Genomic DNA, 27,332 nt, shown 5'->3' on the forward strand with positions numbered 1-27,332 from the left:
AGGGGGTATACTACAAAGCAGGATCAATCAGCTAACTTTGATAACCAGAAATATATATAGATTTTGTTTCTTTAAAGGGGATGTTTTTACATGTGGCTTTATTGTTACTTTTTCTGTGTTTGTAGTTGATCTCCCAAACAGTTTTTTATATTTTGTTTTGTCTTGTCATCACTTCCCATAGACTACAATGCATTATGAAAATTAGTCTAAGCATGTTATAAAACACTCCAAATCAACTCATATTACATCAGAAATCATTCTGGATGTCTCTGCACAATTTTTTTGGAAAGAATGTTCTACTGTCCATATTTTGATTGTAAAGAGCATCATTCAAACATGGATGTGTGGCACAGTGGAAAAATAAATAATTGAGTGCAGAGACATGAGATTTGGATGTAATATGAGTTATTTTGGACTCAGTAAAATGAGACAACCAATTTTCTCTCTAAAGAACCCCTCAAAACAAAATATTTTAAAAAATAAGAAGCTGTTTGGGTATAAACTACAAGCACAGCAAGGGTGAATATAAGGCCACATGAAAAATGAGTGAACTTCCCTTTAAAGAAAGCTAAACTCATGTATTTTTGGTTGTTGAGTCAAAGATACAATGGCCAGTTGAATTTCATCTTTCAAAAAAATACTAAATTTAGCAAGTTAGCTTTAGCAAGTTAGCTAAATCCTTGAATTCTGCGTTATAGTATAAAACTCTGGTCTAGATCGTTCCCACGCAATGGGCTGTTGAAGATGGAAATCAAAGGGAAAGAAGAAAACGGCTCTACATGGAACACACAATTATTTAACAATAGGGGTATTCCTTTTTTAGCAAACTACTGTATAACATGTGCCGTGTCACTAGTTATGACACATGTATTCAATACGAACATAACAATGTTCAACACATATGTTTTGAAGGTTACTTGGTTTCAAATTATTATGCGTAAGAAAAAACTTAAATGTACTCAAAAGTTGGTTCATCCCAGCAGTAGGTTAGAGTTCACAATTGCCGCAGTGTATGTGCGACTGTGCGCTGCTGTTACCGGGTTTTTAATTTGTTGAAAAGTGATTCATCGAAAAAAATAAGAAGAAGAACGGAGGAGAATGGCCTCTGGTAAGTTTATTGTGAACTAAGTGTATGCGATGTGTTCAATATTAATTTTGTGTGTCACATTTGTATTAAAAAAAAAACATTTAATGAGACTGCTGGCTCAGTTAGCTAGTTAAAGTAGCGTTAGCTTAGCCAGCTTTCAAGCGCGACCATTAGAGAATGAACACTAGCCATAGTTTGTTGGCGAATTTATTACCCTTTCGAAAATAACGTCTGCCGCTTTCTGTAAAATCACACTTAGTTATTTTGACTCGCTCAACCATCTTTCTTGTGTAGTTACCTTTTTTAGATGAGAATTGACCGCCATTTTTGTCGTGCAGCGTGGTCCTGTTAGCACTGTGCTAACTAGCAAGCTCACGTTAGCTAGCTAGTCTACGAGTATCACGCATATTATTAGCAACGATAGTTGGCTAGCTAACGCCAGCTATCCAAGGCCTGCTATTTCCACCGGGTAGTTATATGCATTTCGTATTGACTTGCATGCATTCTTTATGATCACATTAGATGGGAACAACAATAATTTAAGTCACAGCTTATCAAACTAAGTTTACTTGATATCGAAATAAGCTAAAGTAATATAGCGAGATAAGTTAGCTAACGTTACAGGTTTACGTCCTATTGGTATGATCTTTGCTATTCATATTCGGAAACATGTTCAATGGCTAGCTAACAGTTAGATGGCTCACTGGCTAACCAACTAGCGAACGTTAGTAGTAGCAGTTTTGCCACCCAATCACCCATATCCTTCTCGTTCACAGATTCGGGCTACGGTCAGCCTGGCGCTCAAAGGTAACGTGAAACCACAATGAATACATTAGCCACTCGGCGCTTTCATGGTGCCATGAAACTTCGCTATCTATTTACCACTTAAGCAATTGCATAATAGTTTTTGTAAACTATCCAATTAGCCACACAATGCTTGATCACTTTAAATATCTATTCGGATATGTTTTTAACGGGTAAATTAATTGATAGTAGGCACATCCCCAGTTATGGTAGCTTTGGGGCGCAACATAGGGAGTCTGCATTGGTTGGACTCCCTGAATTGTATTGGTGGGTGGCGACGGAAAATAACCCTACCAAAATATAGCTGGCTACGCACAAAAACGTTTCCTGCAAGAGGCATATATATAATCTTAAGGAACTGTACTTACCAGACGTGAAATGTGACCTTTGCTATCAAATATTGGTCTGAATACAATTTCTCAACCACACCATATTCCTGCTGTGTATACAGTGGTAGAATGTGAAGTGTGTGGTCTTATGGCAGCCTGCTGTCTAAATCTACAAGTATACTACTTGTGTTGTTCAGGCAAGTTGGATTCAGATGTTTATTTGATAGCAAGGGACATATTTCACTTTACATCTGGTAAATAGAGTTCCTAGAGATTATACATATGGGCATGGCAATGACGTGGTGCACAGTATGCAATTTTCGGGCACCACTTTTGGCTCGTGAGTGCTACTTTCAGAACTACAGGCTAAGAAGTATACGAAAGTTCAGGAGAATCTCTAAGATATCGAACTTTACCTCTTCCTCCCACAGCTATGGATCTTATCCTCCAGCTCAGCAGAGTGGGCCGGTATGTGTGGCCCCTCAATTTCTCACTGAGTATTGTATGAAACTATTTTCTATGTTAATTTCATCCCACTTTTGTTCATATAATGACAATTAAATGCGTATTGCAGGGCTACAGTCAAGGAAATGGAAGTGGCTCATATGGTGGACAGAGTTATGCTGGCTATGGACAGTCTGGTATGTTCAATTTATGGAGTCTTGGGAAATTATTTGAGGTCTAGAAGTTGCTGTTTTTAATACATAACGTTTCCATTTTTGTTTCTCCAGCTGAGGGTTATGGTCAAACACAGGCAGCAAGCTATGGCCAGCCGGCCTATGATGTCTATGGGCAACAAGGTTCGGATTCCGCTGCTGGGTAAGGCCACTGGCACTACATGAACATAGTATTCCTTGCCGTTATGTACGTTGCCTTTCTACTGGTCTAATCTCATTGCAAATGTTACCTTTCAGTAATCTGTTTTGTTCATTATTAAAGTCTTTGTTGGTGTCTCGGGAATAATTGTTGTGAAAACTTCTCACGGTATAGTGGTGCTGACAAGTCGTCATACAGTCAGCCAAGTTCGTATGGCGGCACCGTTGGTGGCGGCTCTTATGGACAATCTCAAGGAGGCTACAAAGGTCGAAGTGAAGGTTAGTTATTGTATAAATTTACAGTGCATTCGGAAGGTATTTAGACCCCTTCTCATTTTGTTACGTTACACCTTATTCTAAAATGGATAATATATATTTGTTTTCTCGATCTACACACAATACCCCCATAACACATTTTAAAAAATATATATTTAAAAAACTTAACATATGTATTCAGACCCTTTACGATGAGACTTGAAATTGAGCTCAGCTGCATCCTGTTTCCATTGATCATCCTTGATGTTTCTACAACTTGACTTGAGTCCACCTGTGGTAAATTTAATTGATTGGACATGATTTTGGAAGGCACACGCATGTCTATACAAGGTGCCGCAGTTGACCGTGCATGTCAGAGCAAAAACCAAGCCATGAGGTCAAAGGAATTGTCCATAGAGCTCTGAGACAGGATTGTGTCAAGGCACAGATCTGGGGAAAGGTACCAATCTCTCTGTCTGCTGCATTGAAGGTCCCCAAGAACACAGTGGCCTCCATCCTTAAATGGAAGGTGTTTGGAACCACCAACACTCGTCTTAGAGCTGGACGCCCAGCCAAACTGAGCAATCAGGGAAGAAGGGCCTTGGTCAGGGAGGTGACCAAGAACCCAAGTCACTCTGACAGAGATCCAGGGTGGCGATGCAGAAGGACAACCATCTCTGCAGCACTCTACCAATCAGGCCTTTGTGGTAGATTGGCCAGACAGAAGCCGCCACTCAGTAAAAGTCACATGACAGCCCACTGAGTTTGTCAAAAGGCACCTAAAGGACTCTCAAACCATAAGAAACAAGATTCTCTGGTCTGATGAAACCAAGATTCAACTCTTTGGCCTGAATGCCAAGAATCACATCTGGAGGAATCCTGGTACCATCCCAACGGTGCAGCATGTTGGTGGCAGCATCATGCTGTGGGGGAAGTTTTTCAGCAGCAGTGACTGGGAGACTAGTCTGGATTGAGGGAAAGATGCATGGAGCAAAGTACAGAGAGATCCTTGATGAAAACCTGCTGCAGAGTGCTCATGACCTCAGACTGGGCGACGATTCACCTTCCTACAGGACAACGGCCCTAATCACACAGCCAAGACAACGCAGGAGTGGCTTCTGGGCAAGTCTCTGAATGTCCTTGAGTGCCTCAGCCAGTGCCTGGACTTGAACCTGATCAAACATCTCTGGAGAGACCTGAAAATAGCTGTGCAGTGTTGCTCCCCTACCAACCTGACTGAGCTTGAGAGAATCTGCAGAGAAGAATGGGAGAAACTCCCCAAATACAGGTGTGCTAAGCTTGTATCGTCATACCCAAGAAGACTCGAGGCTGTAATTGCTGACAAGTGCTTCAACAAAGTACTGAGTAAAGTGTCTGAATACTTATGTAAATGTGATATTTAAAGTTTTTAATTTCAAATAATTTGTAAAAATGTCAACCAGTTTTTTTGCATTGTCATTATGGGTTATTGTATTTAGGGGCGGGACAAATGTAATACATTTTAGAATACAGCTGTAACATGACAATGTGGGAAGTCAAGGGGTCTGATTAATTTCCGTATGCACTGCATATATTACATGGCAATGATATTTCTTGAACAAATGGCCTGCAAAGATCTGCATACTTAGATTTTTTCAGTCTGTTTATTATGATTTGGAGGATCACTGATTTTATAGCCAAGGTTGATCGGCCAGAATCTGGACTGTTTAAGATGTCGTCTGAATGACACCCATTTAAAAAAAATAAAAAATCACTTCATTGTAGAAAAATCTCATTCATATATAACAGGAAATACAAATGTGCGCAAAGAAAGACAACACTACATAACTCAAAAGGCTTGTGTGCCTGTGTTTTGCCCCAGGTGAAGGCGGTCAGGGCAGGAGGTATGGTGGAGATGATGGGAGCTCAGACAGGGGCTCTTCTGACGGGTATAGAGGCCGAGGGCGTGGTGGGTACGAGCGCGGGGGATACGACAGGGGTGGAAGAGGCGGCCCTCCATCCGGTATGGGGTAAGTTCCAGAGCGTGACCACCCGCAAGGTACTTCTGCAACACCCATGCCAGGTAGATGTTCTTTCCAACGCAATGCATGATATAACCCATTCTGATCCATCACCCCACACCTCATCCACGTGGACTAATACCTCGTCACCCCCTACCCCTTCCTGCTATAGGCCCCCCTCCCCCATACCAATTTTCACCTGGGATGTGCCTAGGGCTGGGCGATATGGCCTAAACTCATATTTAGATTTTTTTTTCTAACTCATGGACAATTAATAATATCTCGATTTTTGATAAGTTTTCTCTACGCTTTGTTGCACAGTTAAAGGTCAACACACTGAATTTCAAGTGGTCAGGAATAATCTAATGAATTTAGGGCTTTTAAAATTATACCAAGGCTACAAATAAGCCTTCCACAACCATAAGAACCACTATTTTTTGCAATAAACACAGATTTCTGTCTTTCAAGTCTGTATGAAAAAATTATTTTTGTAACAAATTTAACCACGCACATCCACTAATAATGACCAACTTATTGTCGCAGGCATTATAGAAAATTAGCACAGGGCTCAATTTCTCAAGCACAAGCCCATGTGCTAGTGAGTAGCCAGGGGATCTTTTTTATTTCAATATCTATTTGCGTGCTAACAAGGTAGAACAGTTTAACTGTTATTAATAGACCCGCATGTCCATCTACAACTCTTGGAACAGCCTGCCTGTTCACTTAGTTTAAATATTGGAATCAGGTGGCCTACCTGGATAAGATGCTTTTTTTTACAGAATGAGAACAAGTTGACCATTCCTTTATATACAGTTAAAGTCTGAATTTTACATACACTTAGGTTGGAATCATTAAATCTCATTTTTCAACCACTCCCCAAATTTTGTGTTAACTATAGTTTGGGCAAGTCGGTTAGGATATCTACTTTGCTTGACGCAAGTCATTTTTCCAACAATTGTTTACAGACATTTCACTTATAATTCACTGTATCACAATTCCAGTGGGTTAGAAGTTTACATACACTAAGTTGACTGCCTTTAAACAGCTTGGAAAATTCCAGAAAATGGTGTCATGGCTTTAGAAGCTTCTGATAGGCTAATTGACATCAATTGTAGGTGTGGATGTATTTCAAGGCCTACCTTCAAACTCGGTGCTTCTTTGATTGACATCATGGGGAAATCGGCCAAGACGTTAGAAAAAAAATGTGTAGTCCTCCACAAGTCTGGTTCATCCTTGGGAGCAATTTCCAAACGCCTGAAGGTACCACGTTCATCTGTACAAACAATAGCACGCAAGTATAAACACGATGGGACCACGCAGCCGTCATACCGCTCAGGAAGAAGACGCGTTCTGTCTCCTATCAAGGAAGAAGCCACTGCTCCAAAACCACCAATTAAAAAAGCCAGACTACGGTTTGCAACTGCTCATAGGGACAAAGATCATACTTTTTGGAGACGTCCTCTGGTCTGATGAAACAAATAACTATTTAGCCATAATGACCATCGTTATGTTTGGAGGAAAAAGGGGGAGTTTTGCAAGCCGAAGAACACCATCCCATCTGTGAAGCACGGGGGTGGCAGCATCATGTTGTGGGGGTGCTTTGCTGCAGGGGGGACTGGTGCACTTCACAAAATAGATGGCATCATGAGGCAGGAAAATTATGTGGATATATTGAAGCAATATTTCAAGACCTCAGTCAGGAAGTTAAAGCTTGGTCACAATTGGGTATTCCAAATGGACAATGACCCCAAGCATACTTCCAAAGTTGCCCTGACTTGAATCCTATAGAAAATTTGTGGGCAGAACTGAATAAGTGTTTGTGTGCAAGCAAGGAGGCCTTACAAACCTGACTCAGTTAGTTACACCAGCTCGGTCAGGAGGAATGGGCCAAAATTCACCCAACTTATTGTGGGAATCTTGTGGAAGGCTACACCAAGCGTTTGACCCAAGTTAAACAATTTAAAGGCAATGCTACCAAATACTAATTGAGTGTATGTAAACTTCTGACCCACTGGGAATGTGATGAAAGAAATAAAAACGGAAATAAATCACTCTACTATTATTCTTACATTTCACATTCTTAATATAAAGTGGTGATCTTAACTGATTTAAGACAGATTTTTTTACTAGGATTAAATGTCAGGAATTGTGAAACTGAGTTTAAATGTATTTGGTTAAGATCTATGTAAACTTTCGGCTTCAACTGTAAATGCGTCTTGTTATGCTCATTGAGCCTTTATGAAACAGACCAGTCAGCTAGCACAGTAAGTCTGTGGCTAAAATTATGCTAGCGGTACATGGTGCTGCACACGACAAACTGAGCATTCATGTTACTCAACAGGTTTGTTGATACTCTTGTTTTTAGTAGGGTCTGCTCTGTTCTACATTTTGGGAGTTGAGACATAAGGGTAAGTTCTTGTCTATTACTGTAAAATAATGTAAGCGTTAGTCAATATGAAAGATTCTGTTAGACAACATCAAATGCAAGTAGTCTTTTTAAACTGCTTGTCAGAGGACAAAGTTATACTCCATGGCCAAAAGTATGTGGACACCTGCTCGTCAAACATCTCATTCCAAAATCGTGGTCATTGATATGGAGTAGATTCCCCCAAGCAGCTATAACCGCCTTCACTCTTCTGGGAAGGATTTCCACTAGATGTTGCAACAGCTGTGTGGACTTGCTTCCATTCAGCCACAACAGCGTTAGTGAGGTCGGGCAGTCGGCGTTGCAATTCATGCCAAAGGTGTTTGATGGGGTTGAGGTCAGGGCTCTGTGCAGGCAAGTCAATTTCTTCCACAACGATGGTGACAAACCATTTCTGTATGGACCTCGCTTTGTGCCTGGGGGCATTGTCATGCTGAAACAGGAAAAGGCCTTCACCAAACTGTTGCCACAAAGTTGGAAGCACAGAATTGTCGAAAGTCTTTGAAAGTTATAACGTTAAGATTCCCTTAACTGGAACTAAGGGGCCTAGCCCAAACCATTAAAAACAGCCCAGACCCTTATTCCCCCTCCACCAAGCTTTACAGTTGGCACTATGCATTGGGGCAGGTCGTGTGATTCATCACTCCAGAGAACGCGTTTCCAGAGTCCAATGGTGGGGAGCTTTACACAACTGGAGCGGCTTGCTTGGAATTGTGCATGGTGATCTTAGGTTTGTGTGCGGGTTTTTTTTGGCCATGGAAACTCATTTCATGAAGCTCCCGACGAGCAGTTCTTGTGCTGATGTTGCTTCCAGAGGCAGTTTGGAACTCCGGCGTGTGTGTTGCAACCGAGGGCAGACTATTTTAGGCGCTAAAGCACTGTGGTCCCGTTCTGTGAGCCTGTGTGGTCTACCACTTTGCTGCTGAGCCTTTGTTGCTTTTTGACGCTTCCACTTCACAGTAACAGCACTTACAGTTGACCAGGGCAGAAATCTTAAGAAAGGACTTGATCGAAAGGTGGCATCCTATGACCGTGCCACGTTGAATGTCACTGAGCTCTTCAGTAAGGCCATTCTTCTGCCAATGGTTGTCTATGGCGGCTGTGTGCTCTATTTTTTTTTTTATAGCCAAAGCCACTAATTTGAGGGGGTGTCCACGTAATTTTGCATATGCAGTGCATTTGGAAAGTTCTCAGAACCCTTAACTTTTTCCACATTTCGTTACGTTACAGCCTTGTTCTAAAACTAATTCAAATTGTTTTTTCCTACACACACTAACCCATAATGACAAAGCAGGTGCAGGTGTTTAGAAATGTTTGCATGTGTGTGTATAAAAAAAAACGTATTCAGACCTTTTACTCAGTACTTTATTGAAGCACCTTTCGCAGCAATTACAGCCTCAAGTCTTCATGGGTATGGCGCTACAAGACTGTCACACCTCTATTTGGGGACTTTCTCCCATTCTTCTCTGTAGACCATCTCACGCTCTGTAAGGTTGGATGGGGATCGTCGCTACACAACTATTTTTCACGTCTCTCCAGAGCTGTTCAGGTTCATATCCCGGCCTCTGGCTGGGCCACTCAAGGGCATTCAGAGACTTGCCCCGAAGCCACTCCTGCATTGTCTTGACTATGTGCTTAGAGTTGTTGTCCTGTTGGAAGGTGAACCGTCACCCCAGTCTGAGGTCCTGAGCGCTCTGGAGCAGGTTTCATCAAGGATCTCTCTGTACTTTGCTCCGTTCATCTTTCCCTCGATCCAGGCTAGTCTCCCAGTCCCTGCTGCTGAAAAAATCCCCACAGCATAATGCTGCCACCATGCTTCACCATAGGGATTGTGGCAGGTTTCTTCCAGGTGTGATTCTTGGCATTCAGGCCGAAGAGTTTCTAATGGTTCAAGTCCATTAGGTGCCTTTTGGCTAACTCCAAGTGGGCTGTCATGTGACTTCTGTCTGGCCACTCTACCATAAAGGTCTGATTGGTGGAGTGCTGCATGGTTGTTCTTGTCAAAGGTTTTCCCATTTCCACAGAGGAGCTCTGTCAGTGACCATCGGGTTCTTGGTCACCTCCCTGACCAACGCCCTCCCCTGATTGCTCAGTTTGTCTGGGCGTCCAGCTCTAGGAAGAGTTTGAGGTTCCAAACTTCTTCCATTTAAGACTGATGTAGACCGCTGTGTTCTTGGGGACCTTCAATGCAGAATACTTTCTTTTTGGTATCCTTCCTAAGATCTGTGCCTCGACACAATCCCGTCTCGGAGCTCTACGGACAATTCCTTCGACCTCGTGGCTTGTTTTTTTTTTCTTTGACATGCACTGTCCACTCCGGAACCGTATATAGACGTGCATGCCTTTCCAAATCATGTCCAATCAATTGAATTTACCACAGGTGGACTCCTATGAAATTGTAGAAACATCTCAAGCATGATCAATGGAAACGGGATGCACCTGAGCTCAATTTCGAGGCATCACAGCAAAGGGTCTGAATACTTATGTGAAGGTATTTCTGTTTATTTTTAATACATTTCTAAAAACCTGTTTTCATTATGGGGTATTGTGTGTAGATTGATGGAAAAAAATATTTAATCCATTTTAGAAAAGGGCTTTAATGAAATGGGAAGGGGTCTGAATACATTCCTAATTCACTTAATAGTATATCGTCTTTTGTTGTGAGTGGCAGGTTGAGGGGCTTCATTTCTGTGTGTAAAGGAGACGAGACCAAAAGATACAACTCTCATAAAATAACCAAAAATAAAAAGTATCTTGAAATACAGAATTTGGAACATCGCGCTTAAACATTAGTTCGATATCGCCCAGCCCTAGATGTGCTATATGCTTCACTCATTGAATTAGAATTGTATTTGTGGTTTAAATGACTTGTAAGGATATAACCTGTGTTCCATCTCAATCATAAATATGCATGCAACATTCTGGCTGATTATGGCCTTGCTAGCGAATTTCAATTAATGTGAAGCTCAAATGGCTTGTGGGACAAATGACATGGGGTGTCTGCTACTGACTCCTGTGGTGCAAGGAGTTAAGTGGACACTTCACCTGACCCCCTTTATGAAGTACATAGGGTGTTGAGGATTGAGTCACTTCACCAGCCAAGGATCCTGTAGACCCCAGCTTTTGTACATCTTCATTTAACAAGGCTGTTGAATATAATAGTCAGGACTTTGTTGCTTGCCAGTCATCAGTTCACATTGCAATATATCTACAATGTCAGTTCTGGAAACTTTTTGTAGTTGACAAGCAATTATAGATCTTGGCCAAGTAGCTTTCAGTGTAGAAGACTTGTAGCCTAAACCATTATTTTATCAAGGTTACTTTTCTTATCCTTGGCTATCATTTGAAATTGAGACTACATTTGTAACTGGAAGCTTTTAACAACCACTTTGGTAATGGCATTGAATAACGAGTACAGTAGTTCTGCCGCAGTGCTGTCACATTCTCAATTTCTGACCATCAAGATTTCATTTTACATGGTTCCTGACAAGTAATAGACATCAGAGGAGCATTGTAATGCTTCAGCACATGTGTATCAAACGTGGCGTGGCCTAAGATCTGCTACAAATTCTGCTGGCTGTTATTATTGATGCTTTTCGCTATTGAAAACCATTCATTGGTACTCTGAAGTTAAGACTATATTATAGCTGGAATGAGGATTATTTTTGCCCCCCCCCCCCCCCCCCCCCCTCCCTCCCGGTTGCTTTGAGAACCGCCTCATGAGCGCCTTAAACAATGCCCCAGAATGATCTGTTATTGAAGTGACCTGATTTTCACAAGTTATACCCAAGGAACATTGTAAGCTGCTGTACATCAACAGGTTTCATTCAAGTGTTGTATATTTGACATGGAGACATTTGTATTGTGTTAACTTTGGATCTACATTTTATACTACAGGTATCAGTGAATGAAATAAAACTTGGACCTCAGCTAATGGAGCTCATATATAAGCACTCAATGGAAGAACGCTCGACTTGTCGAGTGCCGCAGCTATTCAAACCATTTCGACCTATCAGTACTTTTTTTTTTTACTTTTTTTTTTTTTTAAATCCAAAAACTAAATCCAACTGAATACTCTTAAGATAATCTGGTTTTGTAGCAATCTAAATTTACACATTAGCCATCAGAGCCTTCACTCATCAGAACCTACCTGTATATAGTGGGCATTCTGCCTAGTTTTGTCCATTTTGATCTTAAAACATCCCAGACCTAACACTTTCCCATGTGAGTGGGAAGACATTTCCACGATAGTCGCACACCATGGCAGGAGTGCATACTGATGGGGATGTAGGGGAGCTTTGAGCTCTGTTGGGACAAAGAAAACCCATCATATCTACAATTTTTCCTCTGCAGAGGTGGTGACCGTGGTGGCTACAAAAATTTCGGTGGTAAGTGACGAGCATCAGAACTGTCTCGGTTGGGGAGGAAAAAGGTTGATTAGGAAAAGAGAAAAAAGGGAGTAGGAAAGAAAGCAGAACAAACTGAATGCCACCATTTTGTTGTCAACCTCAGACCTCCACCTATTGTTCTTAGGGAGGGGGATTTCTCATAAATGCTCTTTAGGGTTAAGCACAAGAAAGCCTGACGTTTATACATAATGGTATTGTTGCATGAGGACAAGGTTGAATGTAAATGACAAAGGATGAGAAGTGTGCTGTGGCGAAGAATGAAACTGGAGAGAGCTTCTTTTATTTTTTTTTTATCTTCTAAACTCAAATCATTTCTGCCCATGTTGCAAGGTGTTGAGTGATTATATGAATGACGCAACTGTCTCAACACTGCAGCAGAAAGCTGTAAACGGCCTTATTCTAAATGTTAACGTAGCCTCGTGTGTACACTATTGGTAGAGTTGATGAATTCTTGTATGGATGTTGAATGAAGTTGTGTAGTGTACAAAGTGCATGTTCTCATGGCTTTCCCCACCTTTCCTCTTTGTTGTATTTCAGGTCCTCGAGACTACGGCTCAAGGGATGAACCAAGTGAGTTGCACATGCTTGTTGCTACCCTCAAATTCAATCTAGGGTTTGACTATTCCTGCAATCATGCCAGCCTAACACTGACCTCTAGTCTCTCGCAAGCAAATGCCACAGAACAACAGGCTGTTTGAAGTGATGCGTCTGCTGACTAGTACCTTGGTGTTTGTCCCCAGCTGGAGGTAGCGGTGGTAGCCAAGGTAGCGGCAGCGGTGGGGAGCAGGACAACTCTGACAACAACACCATCTTTGTCCAGGGACTGGGAGAAGATGTCACAAGTGATGAAGTGGGCAACTACTTCAAACAGATTGGGATTATTAAGGTAAGGATTGGCAATGCCTTAGCCCCTACCCCATAGGGCCTAGATATTTCATGTAAGTGGCTAGGATTTAGGGATTGTTTCTGGATGGAGAATGCGTCTCCCTGTACACTTGCATGGCTACTAGTGACGGGGAGCGGCATATCAGACCTGCCAACCTGCACACATTTTCATTACCGTGCACGCCATTTGAGGTCAAAGTACGCTGGTACAAAAATTGACCCTAAAATAGGCTTCTATTGGCACATTGTGGTTTTTGACTCGGCCTTCTGAAGTTGGCGCTGAGACAATCGGAAGACTTGGCCGAGGAGAAATGGCTAGCGCTCCGGCTCGTACTAGCGTACAATTTTCCTTCTGCTGGCTGGCAGCACTCCACTTTGTCTGTTGATAACACTGAAGGGGAAAGGTTTACAAATGCATTTTCCGAAATTTAGTCAAGCACACCCAAATTTGGAGTTGGCTCATTAATTAAGGTGTCATTACGACGGCGGTAGTTAGCTACAGCGTTTAGTCAACTGAGCAAAAGCACATTCTTGCCCGCACATTTTTTGATCTCCACAAGGTAGTCGGCGTGAGCGCATTGGCGAGCAAGGAGACGTGCAGTACTTCAGTGCGCGTTGCTGTGTGGGTGGAAACAGACATGGCAGAGAGCTGTTTCGCTAATACCATCCTTCACAGAAAGTTGTTAGACTGTAGATTAGTAGGCCAATGTTAATAGGTTATTAATTTGTCCTCTTGATATACAGTGGGGAGAACAAGTATTTGATACACTGCCGATTTTGCAGGTTTTCCTACTTACAAGCATGTCTAATTTTTATCATAGGTACACTTCAACTGTGAGAAACGGAATCTAAAACAAAAATCCAGAAAATCACATTGTATGAATTTTAAGTAATTCATTTGCATTTTATTGCATGACATAAGTATTTGATACATCAGAAAAGCAGAACTTAATATTTGGTACAGAAACCTTTGTTTGCAATTACAGAGATCATACGTTTCCTGTAGTTCTTGACCAGGTTTGCACACACTGCAGCAGGGATTTTGGCACACAATGTGTTGGCACCTAAGTGTCGTGATAACTTATCATGAGTTCCCTGGCAATTCCCAGTCTTAATGGCAACCCAGATTTATGTGTCCTAGTGTTAATCTTTGTGTCCTGTCTTGATAGTTGAACAAGAAGACTGGCCTGCCCATGATCAACCTGTACTCTGACAAGGCTACTGGAAGACTGAAAGGAGAGGCCACGGTCTCATTTGATGATCCACCTTCCGCCAAAGCAGCCATTGAGTGGTTTGACGGTAAGGGTGTACTCTTTATTCCCATGCGCTTATGCTGTGTTCAGTTCTTCTGTTACATTCTCATCCATGTCTAATTTTCTTATAGGCAAAGAATTCCAAGGGAAACCCCTCAAAGTGTCTTTTGCCACCCGAAGAGCTGAGTTCACGCAGAGGGGTGGTGGTGCAGGAGGAGGAAGAGGTGGCGGAGGAGGTACGTTTCATTCACATTTTGGTGACAAACCATTCAAATGTTGCTGTAACTACCAGCGGGTGAGTTTCCTAAAAACACAAGGTTATCTTTGTGCTAAAGATAAGCTTTAAATCCATTGGTAGGCAATAAGGTATAACAATTCAGATACAAATCGGAATCTGATTCAAATATTTAAGATATGAGTGCATCATTCTGAGAACCCAAATGTAGCATGCATCAGGCAGTACAACTCTGCACACAGCATGCTGACCAACTGGTCGGTAGGACTATTCCTTATTTTAACTACCACCGAATAAGGCACTTTGAAGAATGGAAAGGCAAAGTGTCATGTGCTCTGCACAGGTAGAGAGCCCCGTCTGTGCAGATGCTTTGTGTGAACCAATGTAATTGTCATCATGCTCTGTTGAAAATGCTGTTTTACCAGAATGAAAGTATGCTACTAATTTGGTTACCTGCTGATCTGGGCTTACATCATTTAGATTTTGATTCTTCAGGTTCACCGTCAGCAATAGATTTAGTAGTTTTGCTTTAAACACTGTATTTAGTCTTCTTTTTTTTTAGATTCAGGGTAAAGTTGATTTCATAAGGACAGCAATCTCTTTTGAGAGCTGCGCTACATGGTCAACGTGGCTGGGAGGAGAAGAGAACTTAACTCTGAAAGTTTTTATTTTCTTTTATCTTTTCAATATTTATAATTTTGCAACAAATGTTAGCGCATTTATTTGCATCAAACGAAATCTCATGGGTTCGTTACTCTAGTCCAACAGAATCGCACCTCCATCGTTTCAAATGAATACCTACCGTGGCCCATGTATCTAGATCGAATTGTCTTGAAAGGGAAAGATGCATGCCCCTAATAGGTAATGGAATAAATTCTTGACGCTAAATACTAGGTGGACATTTTCCTTGATGAAAAATGTATTTTCTTCAGCTCTTCTAAAGTATTTTTGTGGATAGGATTGCCTGATCATGTCAACGATGATTTGGTGTCTCTGGCGTGAACCAGGTTTGGGTGATATACTTCTAAATGCTGACTGAGTTTCAATCATTTTAAATATCTATATACACTGAGTATACAGAACATTAAGAACACCTGGTATTTCACTGACTGACTGACCAGGTGAAAGCTATGATTCCTTATTGATGTCACTTGTTAAACCTGTTGCAACTCTAGGGGCAGTATTTTCATTTTTGGAGAAAAACATTCCCGTTTTAAACGGGATATTTTGTCAGGACAAGATGCTAGAATATGCATATAATTGACAGCTTTGGATAGAAAACACTCTTATCGTTTCCAAAACTGTAAAGATATTGTCTGTGAGTATAACAGAACTGATGTTGCAGGTGAAAGCCTGAGAAAAATCCAATCTGGAAGTGCCCTGTATTTTGAAAGCTCTGCGTTCCAATGAGTCCCTATTGAGCTGTGAATGTGCCATCAACCAGCTTACGTTTTCTACGTATTCCCCAAGGTGTCTACAGCATTGTGACGTTTTACGTATTTATGTTGAAGAATAGCCGTAGGCGGCTACATTGCGTAAGTGGTCACCTGCTGACTCCCAGGGTGACTCTCGTGTAAAATACAGAGGTGGCCATTACTCCAATCGGTCCTACTGAAAAACGAATTGTCCCGACGGATATATTATCGAATAGATATTAGAAAAACACCTTGAGGATTGATTATAAACAACGTTTGCCGATATTCTGGCGCTAATTTGGAATATTTGTTGCCGTTTTCGTGACTGCAATTTCCGGGCGATTTCTCAGCCAAATGTGAAGAACAAACGGAGCTATTTCCCCTACAAAAATCATATTTTAGGAAAAAAGAAACATTGGCTATCTAACTGGGAGTCTCGTGAGTGAAAACATCCGAAGCTCATCAAAGGTAAACAATTTAATTTGATTTATTTTCTGATTTCCGAGACCAAGTTACCTGCTGCTAGCTGGACAAAATGCTATGCTAGGCTATCAATAAACTTACACAAATGCTTGTCTAGCTTTGGCTGTAAAGCATATTTAGAAAATCTGAGATGACCGGGTGATTAACAAAAGGCTAAGCTGTGTCTCAATATATTTAATTTGTGACTTTTATGAATAGGAATATTTTCTAGGGATATTTATGTCCGTTGTGTTATGCTAATTAGTTTCAGGCGGCGATTACGCTCCCGCATGCGGGTTTGGGAGTCACAAGAAGTTTTAAATCCATTTCAGTCAATGTAGATGAAGGGGAGGAGACTGGTTAACAAATTATTTTTACGCCTTGAGACATGGATTATGTATGTGTGCCATTCAGAAGGTGAATGGGCAAGACAAAATATTGAAGTGCTTTTGAACAGGGTATGGTAGTCGGTGCCAGGCGCACTGGTTTGTGCTCAACAGTTTCCCATGTGTATCAAGAATGGTCCACCACCCAAAGGACATGCTGCCAACTTGACCCAACTGTGGAAAGCATTGGAGTCCAGGTGGGCCAGCATCCCTGTGGAAGGCTTTCGACACCTTGTAGAATCCATTCCCCGATGGGTAGGGGTGTATGAAACTCAATCAGGTTGGTGTTCCTAAAGTTTGCTATACTCGGTGTGTGTGTTATATATATATATATATATATATATATATATATAAACAAACACAGTGAGCTCCAGAAGTGGTGGGGGGAGTGTGTGCAACTTAATATTATGGGGACCAAAAGTATTGGGATAAATTCGCTTGTGTATTAATAACCCCATAGAGTTGATGTCTGTGCCCTCTCAGAAATCTAATTGATGTGTGTGGGGGGGGGGGGGGGGGGGGGGGGGGGGGGGGGGGGGGGGGGGGACTGGCTCTTTGTAGAATTTTGGCCCATGTTGAGTCATACAGAATTGTGTGTTCTCTACTGTAACAATTAATAAAAAGGGGGAAACTTAAGTTTATCTCCTTGTTCGTTCATCTAATGTGGATTTTATATGGCAGTTGGCAACCGACTTTGATGTGCATTACCACCACCATATGAATCAGGGTCACCCGCCACTCCATCTCTCAATCACCCTAAAAACCAATGACTTGCACTGCGTCAAGCATCTAAAATAGTACAAAGTTGTGTTTTTAGCACCTGGCTACGCAGACACTCGTGTGAGCAGTTTGAATTAAATTATTGACTAACAGGTATGTGTGCGTTTTATTTTGCAACGCACGCAATGCTGGGCGGTGTGGTCAGCATGTAAGCCAATTTATTAGCCTTTGCATCTGCGGTGGAAGGTGGCGGCGCTACAGGGGTGTTTGTCAGACCATGAGACAATCCGAAAATCCGTCTTCTTACCAAAACGTCTGTAGCGTCTCAAGAACCCGTTTTTCTCTAGGATGACCACAAGACACCTCTGATGGTAGCCCGGTACCAGTGAAAATAACTATGGAAGTACAGTGCCTTCAGAAAGTATTCACATCCCTTGGCTTTTCCCACATTTTGTTGTTACAGCCTGAATTTGAAGTGGATTAACTTGAGATTTTCTTTGTCACTGGCCTACACACAATACCCCATAATGTCAGTGGATTTGTTTTTCGTTATTTTTATTAATTTAAAAATGAAAAGCTGAAATGTCTTGCGTTAAGTATTCAACCCTTTTCTTATGGATACCTTAAATAAATTCAGGAGTACAAATGTGTTTAACAAGTCATAACTTGCATGGACTCGCTCTGTGTGCAATAATAGTGTTTAACATGATTTTTGAATGACTACCTCATCTCTGTACCACACACATACAAGAATCTGTAAAGTCCCTGAGTCGAGCAGTGAATTTCAAACACGGATTCAACCAGAAATCCCAGGGAGGTTTTCCAATGCCTTGCAAAGAAGGGAACCTATTGGTAGATGGGTAAAAAAAAAAAAAAAAAAGCAGACATTGAATGTCCCTTTTGAGCATAGTGAAGTTATTAATTACACTTCGGATGGCATCAGTACACCCAGTCACTACAAATATACAGGCGTCGTTTCTAACTCCGTTGCCGGAGAGGAAGGAAATCGCTCAGGGATTTCACCATGAGGCCAGTGGTGACTTTAAAACAGTTAATGAGTTTAATGGCTGTGTTTGGAGAAAACGGAGGTTAGATCTACAACTTTGTAGTTACTCCACAATACTAACATAAATTACAAAGGGAAAAGAAGGAAGCCTGTACATAATACAAAATATTCCAAAACGTACATTCTGTTCGCAACAAGGCACTGAAAAAAATGTGACAAAGCAATTACATTTTTTTCCTGAATACAAACTTTGTTTGTTGTGAATGCATCGCATTAGAGTATCGCTGTCCATATTTTTAAGCATAGTGGTGGTGGCTGCATCATGTTATGGGTATGCTTGTAATCATGAAGGACTGGAGTTTTTTTTTAGGATAGAAATGGAATGGAGCTAAGCACAGGCAAAATCCTGCAAAGCCTGTTTGTATGACTTCCACCAGACACTAGGAGATGAATTCACCTTTCAGCTGGACAATAACCTAAAACACAAGGCCACATCTTGTTACTTACCAAGAAAATGGTGAGTGTTCCTGAGTGGCTGAGTTAGAATTTCCAAGTAGATTTAAGTAAAAAACTATGGCAAGACCTGAAAATAGTTGTCTACCATTGCTCAAAAACCAATTTGACAGAGCTTGAAGAATTATGGGAAAAGAATCATGGAAAATGTTGCACAGTCCAAGTGTGGAACGCTCTTGAAGACTTAACCAGAAACTCAAAGCTGTAATCACTGCCAGAGGTGCTTCTACAAAATATTGACACAGGGTTGTGAGTACTTAATTTAAATGATCTGTAAATTTTGCAAACATGTTTTCACTTCGTCACTTGCTCCGAATAGTGTAGTGTAGACCTTCCAGTGAAACGCTTACTTACAAACCCTTAATTCTTCTTGAATTGTTCTGTTGGTTAAGGAAATATTTACCAAATTAAACTGAAGTAACGAGGCTTGAAGAAGGCACAGGGGTACCGGTACCAAGCCGGTAGGGTAGGGGTGAAGTGACTGCATAGATAAGAAACAGCGAGTAGCAGCAGTGTACAAAACAAATGGGGGGGGGGGGGGGTAAATAGTCCAGTGGCCATTTTTGATTTAATTGTTCAGCAGTCTTATGGCTTGGGTGTAGAAGCTGTTAAGGAGCCCTTTGGTCCTAGACTTGGCGCTCCAGTACCGCTTGCCGTGCAGTAGCATAGAGAACAGTCTATGACTTGGGTGAATGGAGTCTCTGACAATTTTTCGGGCTTTCCTCTGACACCATCTATTATATAGGTCCTGGAGGACAGGAAGCTTGGCCCCAGTAATGTACTGGGCTGTACGGTCAGATGCCGAGCAGATGCCATACCAGGCGGTGATGCAACCGGTCAGGATGCTCTCAATGGTGCAGCTGTAGAACTTTTTGAGGATCTTCAGTCTCCCGAGGGGGAAAAGGGATTGTTGTGCCCTCCTTTATGACTGTCTTGGTGTGTTTGAACCATGATAGTTTGTTGGTGATGTGGACACCAAGGAACTTGACACACACGACCCACTCCAGCCCCATCAATGTTAACGGGGGCCGGCCCGCCTTTTGCTGTAGTCCACGATCAGCTCCTTTGTCTTGCTCACATCGAGGGAGATTGCACGCCCCCTCAATGTGAAGTTTTGTGGAAAACTGCACATTTTAGAGGCATTTTGTTGGCCCCAGCACAAGGTGCATCTGTGTAATCAGCTTCTTGATATCCCACACCTGATTGACTCGCTGGGCATCTTGTTACAGTATGTCATGCATTCTCCGAATTTGGTCCACATGGAATTATACTTCGGAGGAGTGGCTTCTGTGTAGGAACTTTTGAATGTTCTTTGCGCTAGGTAACTAATAATCTTAAATTAGCTAGCTAACCAGCTTGTGTATTTTGTGAAATGTGATAAGTAGGCCTATAGTATTCTTTAATTAGCATTATAAAGGTAATAGATTTTTTTTTCTCTATTTTTTGTCTAGCTAATTCAGATTATCTTGCCTTCTAAATCAAGCTTTTAACGTCATTACAGTAGCATATGCTTCAGAAGGGCGAGGGGAAGGTAGCCTGCACACGCTCTGGAAAAGATTTTAAGCTTGCAAGTAGACGCCCATTTGTTTCTGAGTGACAGAGGGCTTTCCAGAAGGCGTTTTGTTGTGGGAATAGGAAAACAATGCCTGGAGCGTAAAATAACGTTTCTGTTCCGGACAGTATGGATCACTTTCGTTCAAGGTTCTGTTTTGATCCTTCATATTTTATTTTTCGGTTCTGTTGCCAGAACCAGTTCCAGGCCCTGTTTTATTATACATATGAAGATATTGGTCTATAGGTTCTGTACACAAAGTTTTGGAGAAATCTGTTTAGTGGTGTCAAAAGATGACACGTACTCCATTTTCAAAATGGCGGCTGATCCATCACAGTGACATCATGGGGTCCAAGAGGCAAGTTTGTTCTTTGGGTAGAGTAACCTTTGTTCCAAATTCCAAGACTGTAGGTTGAATAAGGAGGCGGCGCTAACCTCTTTGAAGTCGAAGGTGGTTTATAGCACCACTATTTGGCAGTTGCACCACGTGTAACCAGATGTATTTGTGCATAATTTTACACCATCCCACAAAGTTTGATATTTGTATGCCTTACCACTTCAGAGCTATAGCGCTCCAAACGTTAAAAAAATAATAAAAAAATCTCTTAACAATTATAATAGGGTTCCAACCCCTTCATTACACTATTGTTCAAAATTCAATCACCCTATTCACCCTCATTTACCTATGCTCCCCCATGGGCTCATCTGCGACTATCCATAGTTTTAAGCTGACGTTAGCTAGCTACTTTTTGTCACTCAACACCGACAAACAGCTATAACTTTTGATTGGTAGTAAATATTTCTGTTCAGATTTTTGATTTGTATGGCAGAGAAGTAGACCAAGATGTCATACCTTCTAAGTTTAAGTCGAAAGTCCTGCAACACTTTTCAATTACACTTGCTTGGCAGAAATATGAGTTTTCTAAATCCGCTGTATTTTTTTTAATTTTTTAGATAGTAGCATATATTTTGTTCTGATATCAGATTTGAATAGCGAAGAAGTGGAGCGTTAAGTCTTATTCTAACTTGTGAAAGTGTTCAATTTGGTTTATTAAAAAAGTTTGAGGAAATGTTATTGATGCTGTTAAAAAAACAACTTTTGTTTGATCGGTAGATTATGTTTGTTCAGATTTTAATAGCAGAGCAGAAAAATATTTTATACAAACTTCTCTAAGTTGGCAAAGTGTCAAACTAGCTGATTTGTGTCAAGTTGCATTTACAGTGAATGGAATGTTGGCTGTCCTGTCACAATAGGACCTTTTTTAGAATGCTTAAAAAGTTAAGATAGACAAATAGTTTAAAAAGTATAGAAGATATCTGTTACATACAAGCAAGTCAATCCAGACCAGTCCACACATTTTAAAGTTAACGGCGTTCCTAGCTTAAATAGTGTAAGAGGAGTGCTAAAGAATAACTAAAATAAGAAACGTGTAATATTTTAAAGTGGGGACTCCTGCTTTGCAAGCCAAACTAATAAATAGAAGTCAGAAATAAGTGGTATAATATTTAGTGTTTCTGCTTTTGCAAGCCAGACTAATTCTTTGTTTCTGGGAAATTACTCCTAAAGAATGAACTGAGCTTTCTTTGAACCCCGTTGTTGAAGCAAGTGGTATTTGATGTCGCTATTTAGGTTTTGGAGGCCGTGGTCGTGGACGTGGGTTTGGAGGAGGAGGAGGTGGTGGTGGTGGTGGTGGTGGTGGTGGACCCAACTTTGACATTAAGGGAGGGGACTGGCCATGTCCTAACAGGTATTTATTGCAATATTTTGTTTGAAGCAAGACAGGTGCAATTAAAACAATTTTCATTAGTCATCCATTGTATGTGCCACTAAATTATGTTCTCATATGAAGTGGCTATATCTTTGATGGTTGACAATTGTTCCCCTCTCCTTTTCAGTTCTTGTGGCAACATGAACTTTGCGCGACGATACGAATGCAACAAGTGTGGCACACCGAAACCAGGGGACAGCGGAGGAGGTATGTAATGATGGCTATGAGCCTGTGGTAGAGAGAACTGGGTTTCAAGTAGACTATAGGGGGAAGTTGAGTCGTTTAACCACTACTACTATAAACGACTTCTTCTCTGTTGGAGAACTTGCTCTAACAGCTGGCTTATGTTTGTAGATCGTGGTGGCGGCAGAGGAGGGTATGGTGGTGACAGGGGCGGCGGCTACAGAGGCCGTGGGGGATTCCGTGGAGGTGACCGCGGTGGTTATGGCGGAGGTGGATATGGTGGTGACAGGGGCTACAAGATGGGAGGAAGGTAAATCGATTACTGTGTCATTTCCCTCCCATGCAGTTCAATATTTGACCAGAAGAGGGTATACCTGAGATGTGAACTGTAGAATATTGAATTAGAATCACTTTTTTGTCCTTTTTTTTTGCTCTCGTAGTAATGCGTGATTTTATATTAAGCTAGCTGAACACCAGTCGGCATTCTGACTGAATGCCAATGCCTTCATGGTATAATTTACTATGGGTCTATTTTTTCTTCCCTCAGAGGTGACCATAGAGAAGACAGAAGAGATCGGCCATACTAAGGATTCACATGGACACCATTCCAGCCCAGGGGTTAGGGGAAGGGGGGGGTTGATATACACTTTGATTTGCATTCCTTTCATTACCAATGCATCACATGTACTGCTTCTGATCTGTCTTGTCGGGAGGTCAGGGTAAAGATGTGCAACTACTGTGAAAGGACTTTTTGGGCTGATAAGCAGGGTTGTTGAAGTGGGCAGGGTCAAATGTCATGTTTTTTTGTTTATTTTCATTTCCCCGATTCTAAGTCCATGCATTGTGAGGTAGACTTCTAAGACTTCGTATCATTGTTTTGTAAAATTGAAATGAACTGTTTTACTTGGGTTTCTCTTTTTTCCAAATGATATTAAACTGTTCTGATCTTAGTGTCTTCCTGTATGTTTTACTTCAAAGTTCTAGTGGGAATCTACATACATATTGAATGTGTGGGTATTAATTGTCAAATGCTAGCAACGTAATTAAGCATGTCAGCTTTTTTTCAATGTCTGCAGGTCAATTTTGGGTCTACTGGGTGGTGCAGCGGTCTAAGGTACTGCATCTCAGTGCTAGAGGTGTCACTACAGACCCTGGTTTGATCCTGGGCTGTATCACAACCGGCAGTGATTGGGATTCCCGTAGGGCGGCGCACAATTGGCCCAGCTTTGTCTGGGTTGGGGGGGGGGGGTTGGCGGGGTAGGCCGTCATTGTAAAATAAGAATTTGTTCTTAACTGACTTGCTTAGTTAAATAAAAAATATATATAAATTAATTTGAACAATATTTATGTAGCCTATACACCGTGCCAAGAGAAGGGATGTTTTGACATGCTCTCACTACAGTATTTTGCGTTCAGCTCTCAACCAGCCCATGAGCTGTGGGCGGTACTGTCCCTCCCCTATGTGAGGAAAATGACATAGCACAGGGATCACACACATTGATATATCCTGGGTTGTTGCACATTAGACAAGCAGTACTTGGAAATATCTGAATTGGATTTAAATGTATGTTTGTCTGCGTTAATCTAATGGTATTGCAAGTGTTATACAATGAGTTTGCGAGACTCTCCGGACCAGAATAAATTGTGGCATATCGGTCCATGTATTATAACTGCGCTAATACTTATAAAGTCAACTGTTTGCACACCGGTGTCAACGGACTGGCGGGTCGAGACACCTGAGGCTGAGGTACGTGTGTTATCTGTAGCTTATTAGAAGTTTTTTCTAAAATGTTTACTGCTTGCAACTTTAGAACTATACTTTTGACGAGATATTCAAAAACACTAAGATTGCGTTTACACAGGTAGCCAAATCTGATATTTGTTCACAATCAGATATTTTTCAGGGCTAGTCTGATTGGTCAAAATACCTATGGGGGGGATACAGAATGGCTGCGTTTAGAATACAAAGTGTAGAGTTGAATGAATATAGTCATTTGACTCACCTAAATTGAGCCAGGTAGCATACGCCCACAGCAACTGTCAGTTTAGAGTGGTTGGCAGGCTACCCCCGATTGAGCTCTGATAATGGGAAACCGAAGAGAGAATGGATGTCGGTGTAAATTCCATTAGAATCTAATGCATGAGCGCAAGACGTTCATACGTGTTTTCAATATCTTGTGCTCAGGGATGGTTTTGGTCAATCTAGCTCTAGCAGGCATTTTACCTTCCAGCAAGATTCCACAGCTACATTCTGGCAGGTATAAATACCAAAACGAAAATGTGTTATCCTATACCACTGGTTATACTGACTGCACACAACACCTTCATTACAGTTTCAGTTTTCAAACCTAAATTATAGTCTGACAAATGTTTAACTCAATTTGTTATGCTGTTTCAGTATTTCAATATACACTGAATGAAAATGCAACAATTTCAAAGATATTAAAGGAAATCAGTCAATTGAAGTTAATTCATTAGGCCCTCTGGATTTCACATGACTGGGAATACAGATATGCATATGTTGGTCACAGATGTTGATTGTGGCCTGTGGAATGCTGTCCCATTCTTCAATGGCTGTGTGAAGTTGCTGAATATTGGTGGGAACTGGAACACGCTGTCGTACACGTCGATCCAGAGCATCTCAAACAGGCTCAATGGGTGATGTCTGGTGAGTATGCAGGCCATGGAAGAACAGACATTTTCAACTTCCAAGAATTGTGTACAGATACTTGCAACATGGGGAAATGCATTATCATGCTGAAACATGAGGTGGTGGCCGTGGATGAATGGCACGACAACGGGCCTCAGGATCTCGTCACGGTAACTGATAAAACGGCATAGTTGTCCATAGTTTGTCTGCCCATACCATAACCCCACCACTACCATGGGGCACGGTTCAAAAGGTTAACATCAGCAAACCACTTGGCAACACAACGCCATACAGGTGGTCTGCGGTTGTGATGCTTGGTTGAAAGTACTGCCAAACCGTGATTCATCCGTGATGAGTACACTTCAGCGTGCCAGTGGCCATTAAATGTGAGCATTGCCCACTGAAGTTGTTTACGACACCGAACTGCAGTCAGGTCAAGACCCTGTTGAGGACAACGAGCACGTAGATGAGCTTCCCTGAGACTGTCTCAGAGCATTCCGCAGGTGAAGAAACCAGATGTGGAGGTCCTGGGTTTACACGTGGTCTGCGGTTGTGAAGGCGGTTTGGACGTACTACCAAATTCTCTAAAACGATGTCGGAAGAGAAGTTAACATTACATTCTCTGGCAACAGCTCTGGTGGATATTCATGCAGTCAGCATGCAAATTGCATGCTCCCTCAAAACTTGAGACTTCTGTGACATTTCAGAGTGGTTTGACAATGGAACTTCTCTCTCTACGTTCCCTGTGTGTAAGGGGTCGGACACACACAGGATTGTCCTCCGTTTGCAAGCCGAGACTATTTAGCATCTCTGAACTGAGTTGTCATCTGTTGATTTTTTAAAAACATTTCCTCCCCATAACATCTCTAATCATACCTCTTCCTGTCGGTGCCTGTTGTTAACATCAAGCCCAGTGGTTAGATCCTGATAACTGATGGTCTCTCTACTCTCTTTCTGTAAGACGGGTGGTCTGGAGTCTATCACTCCTCTCCTCAGTCAGAGGTGATGAGGGGGAAAGTTAGCATGCTGCTACCTGACAGTGACTATAACATGTATTTTTAAAGACATGTAGAGAGGACCTAAGGAAATAGTTGAAGGTTACAAGGCTGAGGCAAATGAATGTCGGATTTAATAATGTTTATATACCAAGTAAGTGTGGGAGTCTCATGAAAAATAATGATGTAACATTTATTGCAGGGCTTCCTGGAGAAATATGGATACCTGCACCAGGACAATCACATACACAATGCTGCAGAGGTCAAAACAGCAGTCCGGTACGGTACTACTGTCTCTCAAATAACTCCATCACTTTTGAATTGTCTCCATCTCCTTCATGCAATTCTGTTCTGTGTCGGTTACTCTTTCTTTGTCCCCTTACATTCTCCACTGGCTAAGACTTGGCCATTCTGTCTCTCACACTATATTTCACAGCCTCACCCTCTGTTCTCAATTCTACCAGTGGGGCATAGAGTAGTCTTCCTAATCAGAGAGCCTGTTGCCCAATGGAGCAGAATATTTATGTTGGCCCGAAGACTCAAGTCATAATCTAATTACTTATATTGGATTATGCACTCAACGTCCTACATTGAAAAATGCACTTATCAACATCTCTGTTGGCTGATTAGAGTCAGTACAAGGCTATTAACCTGGTAGCTGAGTCAGGCTGTATGGTGTTAGGGGAGGGTGTAGGTCTGTGGGCCAACCCATGGTGGGGTAATGTCAAAAGGCAGGCAGTAAAATATTCCCTCACTTACCACCGAACTGGGAAACCTCCTCTGTTGAAACCTCTCCAAACCACTCTGGAATGTAGAGTTCAAATCTCACTAAGAATGCTATACTGTTGATATACAGTGCTTTCAGAAAGTATTCATATCCCTTGACTTATTCCACATTTTGTTGTGTTACATTCGGAATTCAAAGTGGATTAAATAGATTTTTTCCTCAGCCCTCAAGACGTGGCCAAAAGTTTTGAGAATGACACAAATATTCATTTCCACAACATTTGCTGCTTCAGTGTCTTTAGATATTTTTATCAGATGTTACTATGGAATACTGAAGTGTAATTCCAAGCATTTCATAAGTGTCAAAGGCTTTCTTTTACAATTACATGAAGTTGATGCAAAGATTCAATATTTGCAGTGTTGACTCTTCTTTTTCATCACCTGTGCAATCCGCCCTG

The 27,332-nt window shown here is 41.6% G+C and overlaps 2 protein-coding genes across 2 annotated transcripts in view; both read left to right on the forward strand.

The window, feature by feature from the left end:
- Positions 1 to 984: 984 nt before the first annotated feature.
- LOC139386168 (RNA-binding protein FUS-like) lies at positions 985 to 23,458 on the forward strand. Its single transcript, XM_071131628.1, has 16 exons — positions 985 to 1,108; positions 1,864 to 1,894; positions 2,652 to 2,688; positions 2,795 to 2,861; positions 2,952 to 3,039; positions 3,211 to 3,314; positions 5,152 to 5,299; positions 12,069 to 12,103; positions 12,662 to 12,694; positions 12,865 to 13,010; positions 14,179 to 14,308; positions 14,394 to 14,498; positions 22,182 to 22,299; positions 22,448 to 22,527; positions 22,675 to 22,813; positions 23,051 to 23,458. Exons 1-16 carry the CDS (start codon positions 1,099 to 1,101, stop codon positions 23,088 to 23,090), a joined length of 1,311 nt encoding a protein of 436 aa, XP_070987729.1. The 5' UTR covers positions 985 to 1,098; the 3' UTR covers positions 23,091 to 23,458.
- A 478-nt stretch (positions 23,459 to 23,936) lies between these two features.
- The window catches only part of LOC139386251 (matrix metallopeptidase 28), a 35,953-nt gene continuing 32,557 nt past the window's right edge, over positions 23,937 to 27,332 (forward strand). The window contains exons 1-2 of the mRNA XM_071131744.1: positions 23,937 to 24,250; positions 26,351 to 26,427. Of these exons, the coding sequence (XP_070987845.1) occupies positions 24,113 to 24,250; positions 26,351 to 26,427 (215 nt within the window). The 5' untranslated portion in view covers positions 23,937 to 24,112. The remainder of the gene's footprint in view (positions 24,251 to 26,350; positions 26,428 to 27,332) is intronic.

Source organism: Oncorhynchus clarkii, chromosome 27, assembly GCF_045791955.1.
Source record: "Oncorhynchus clarkii lewisi isolate Uvic-CL-2024 chromosome 27, UVic_Ocla_1.0, whole genome shotgun sequence".
In the NCBI taxonomy this organism is placed as follows: Eukaryota; Metazoa; Chordata; class Actinopteri; order Salmoniformes; family Salmonidae; genus Oncorhynchus; species Oncorhynchus clarkii.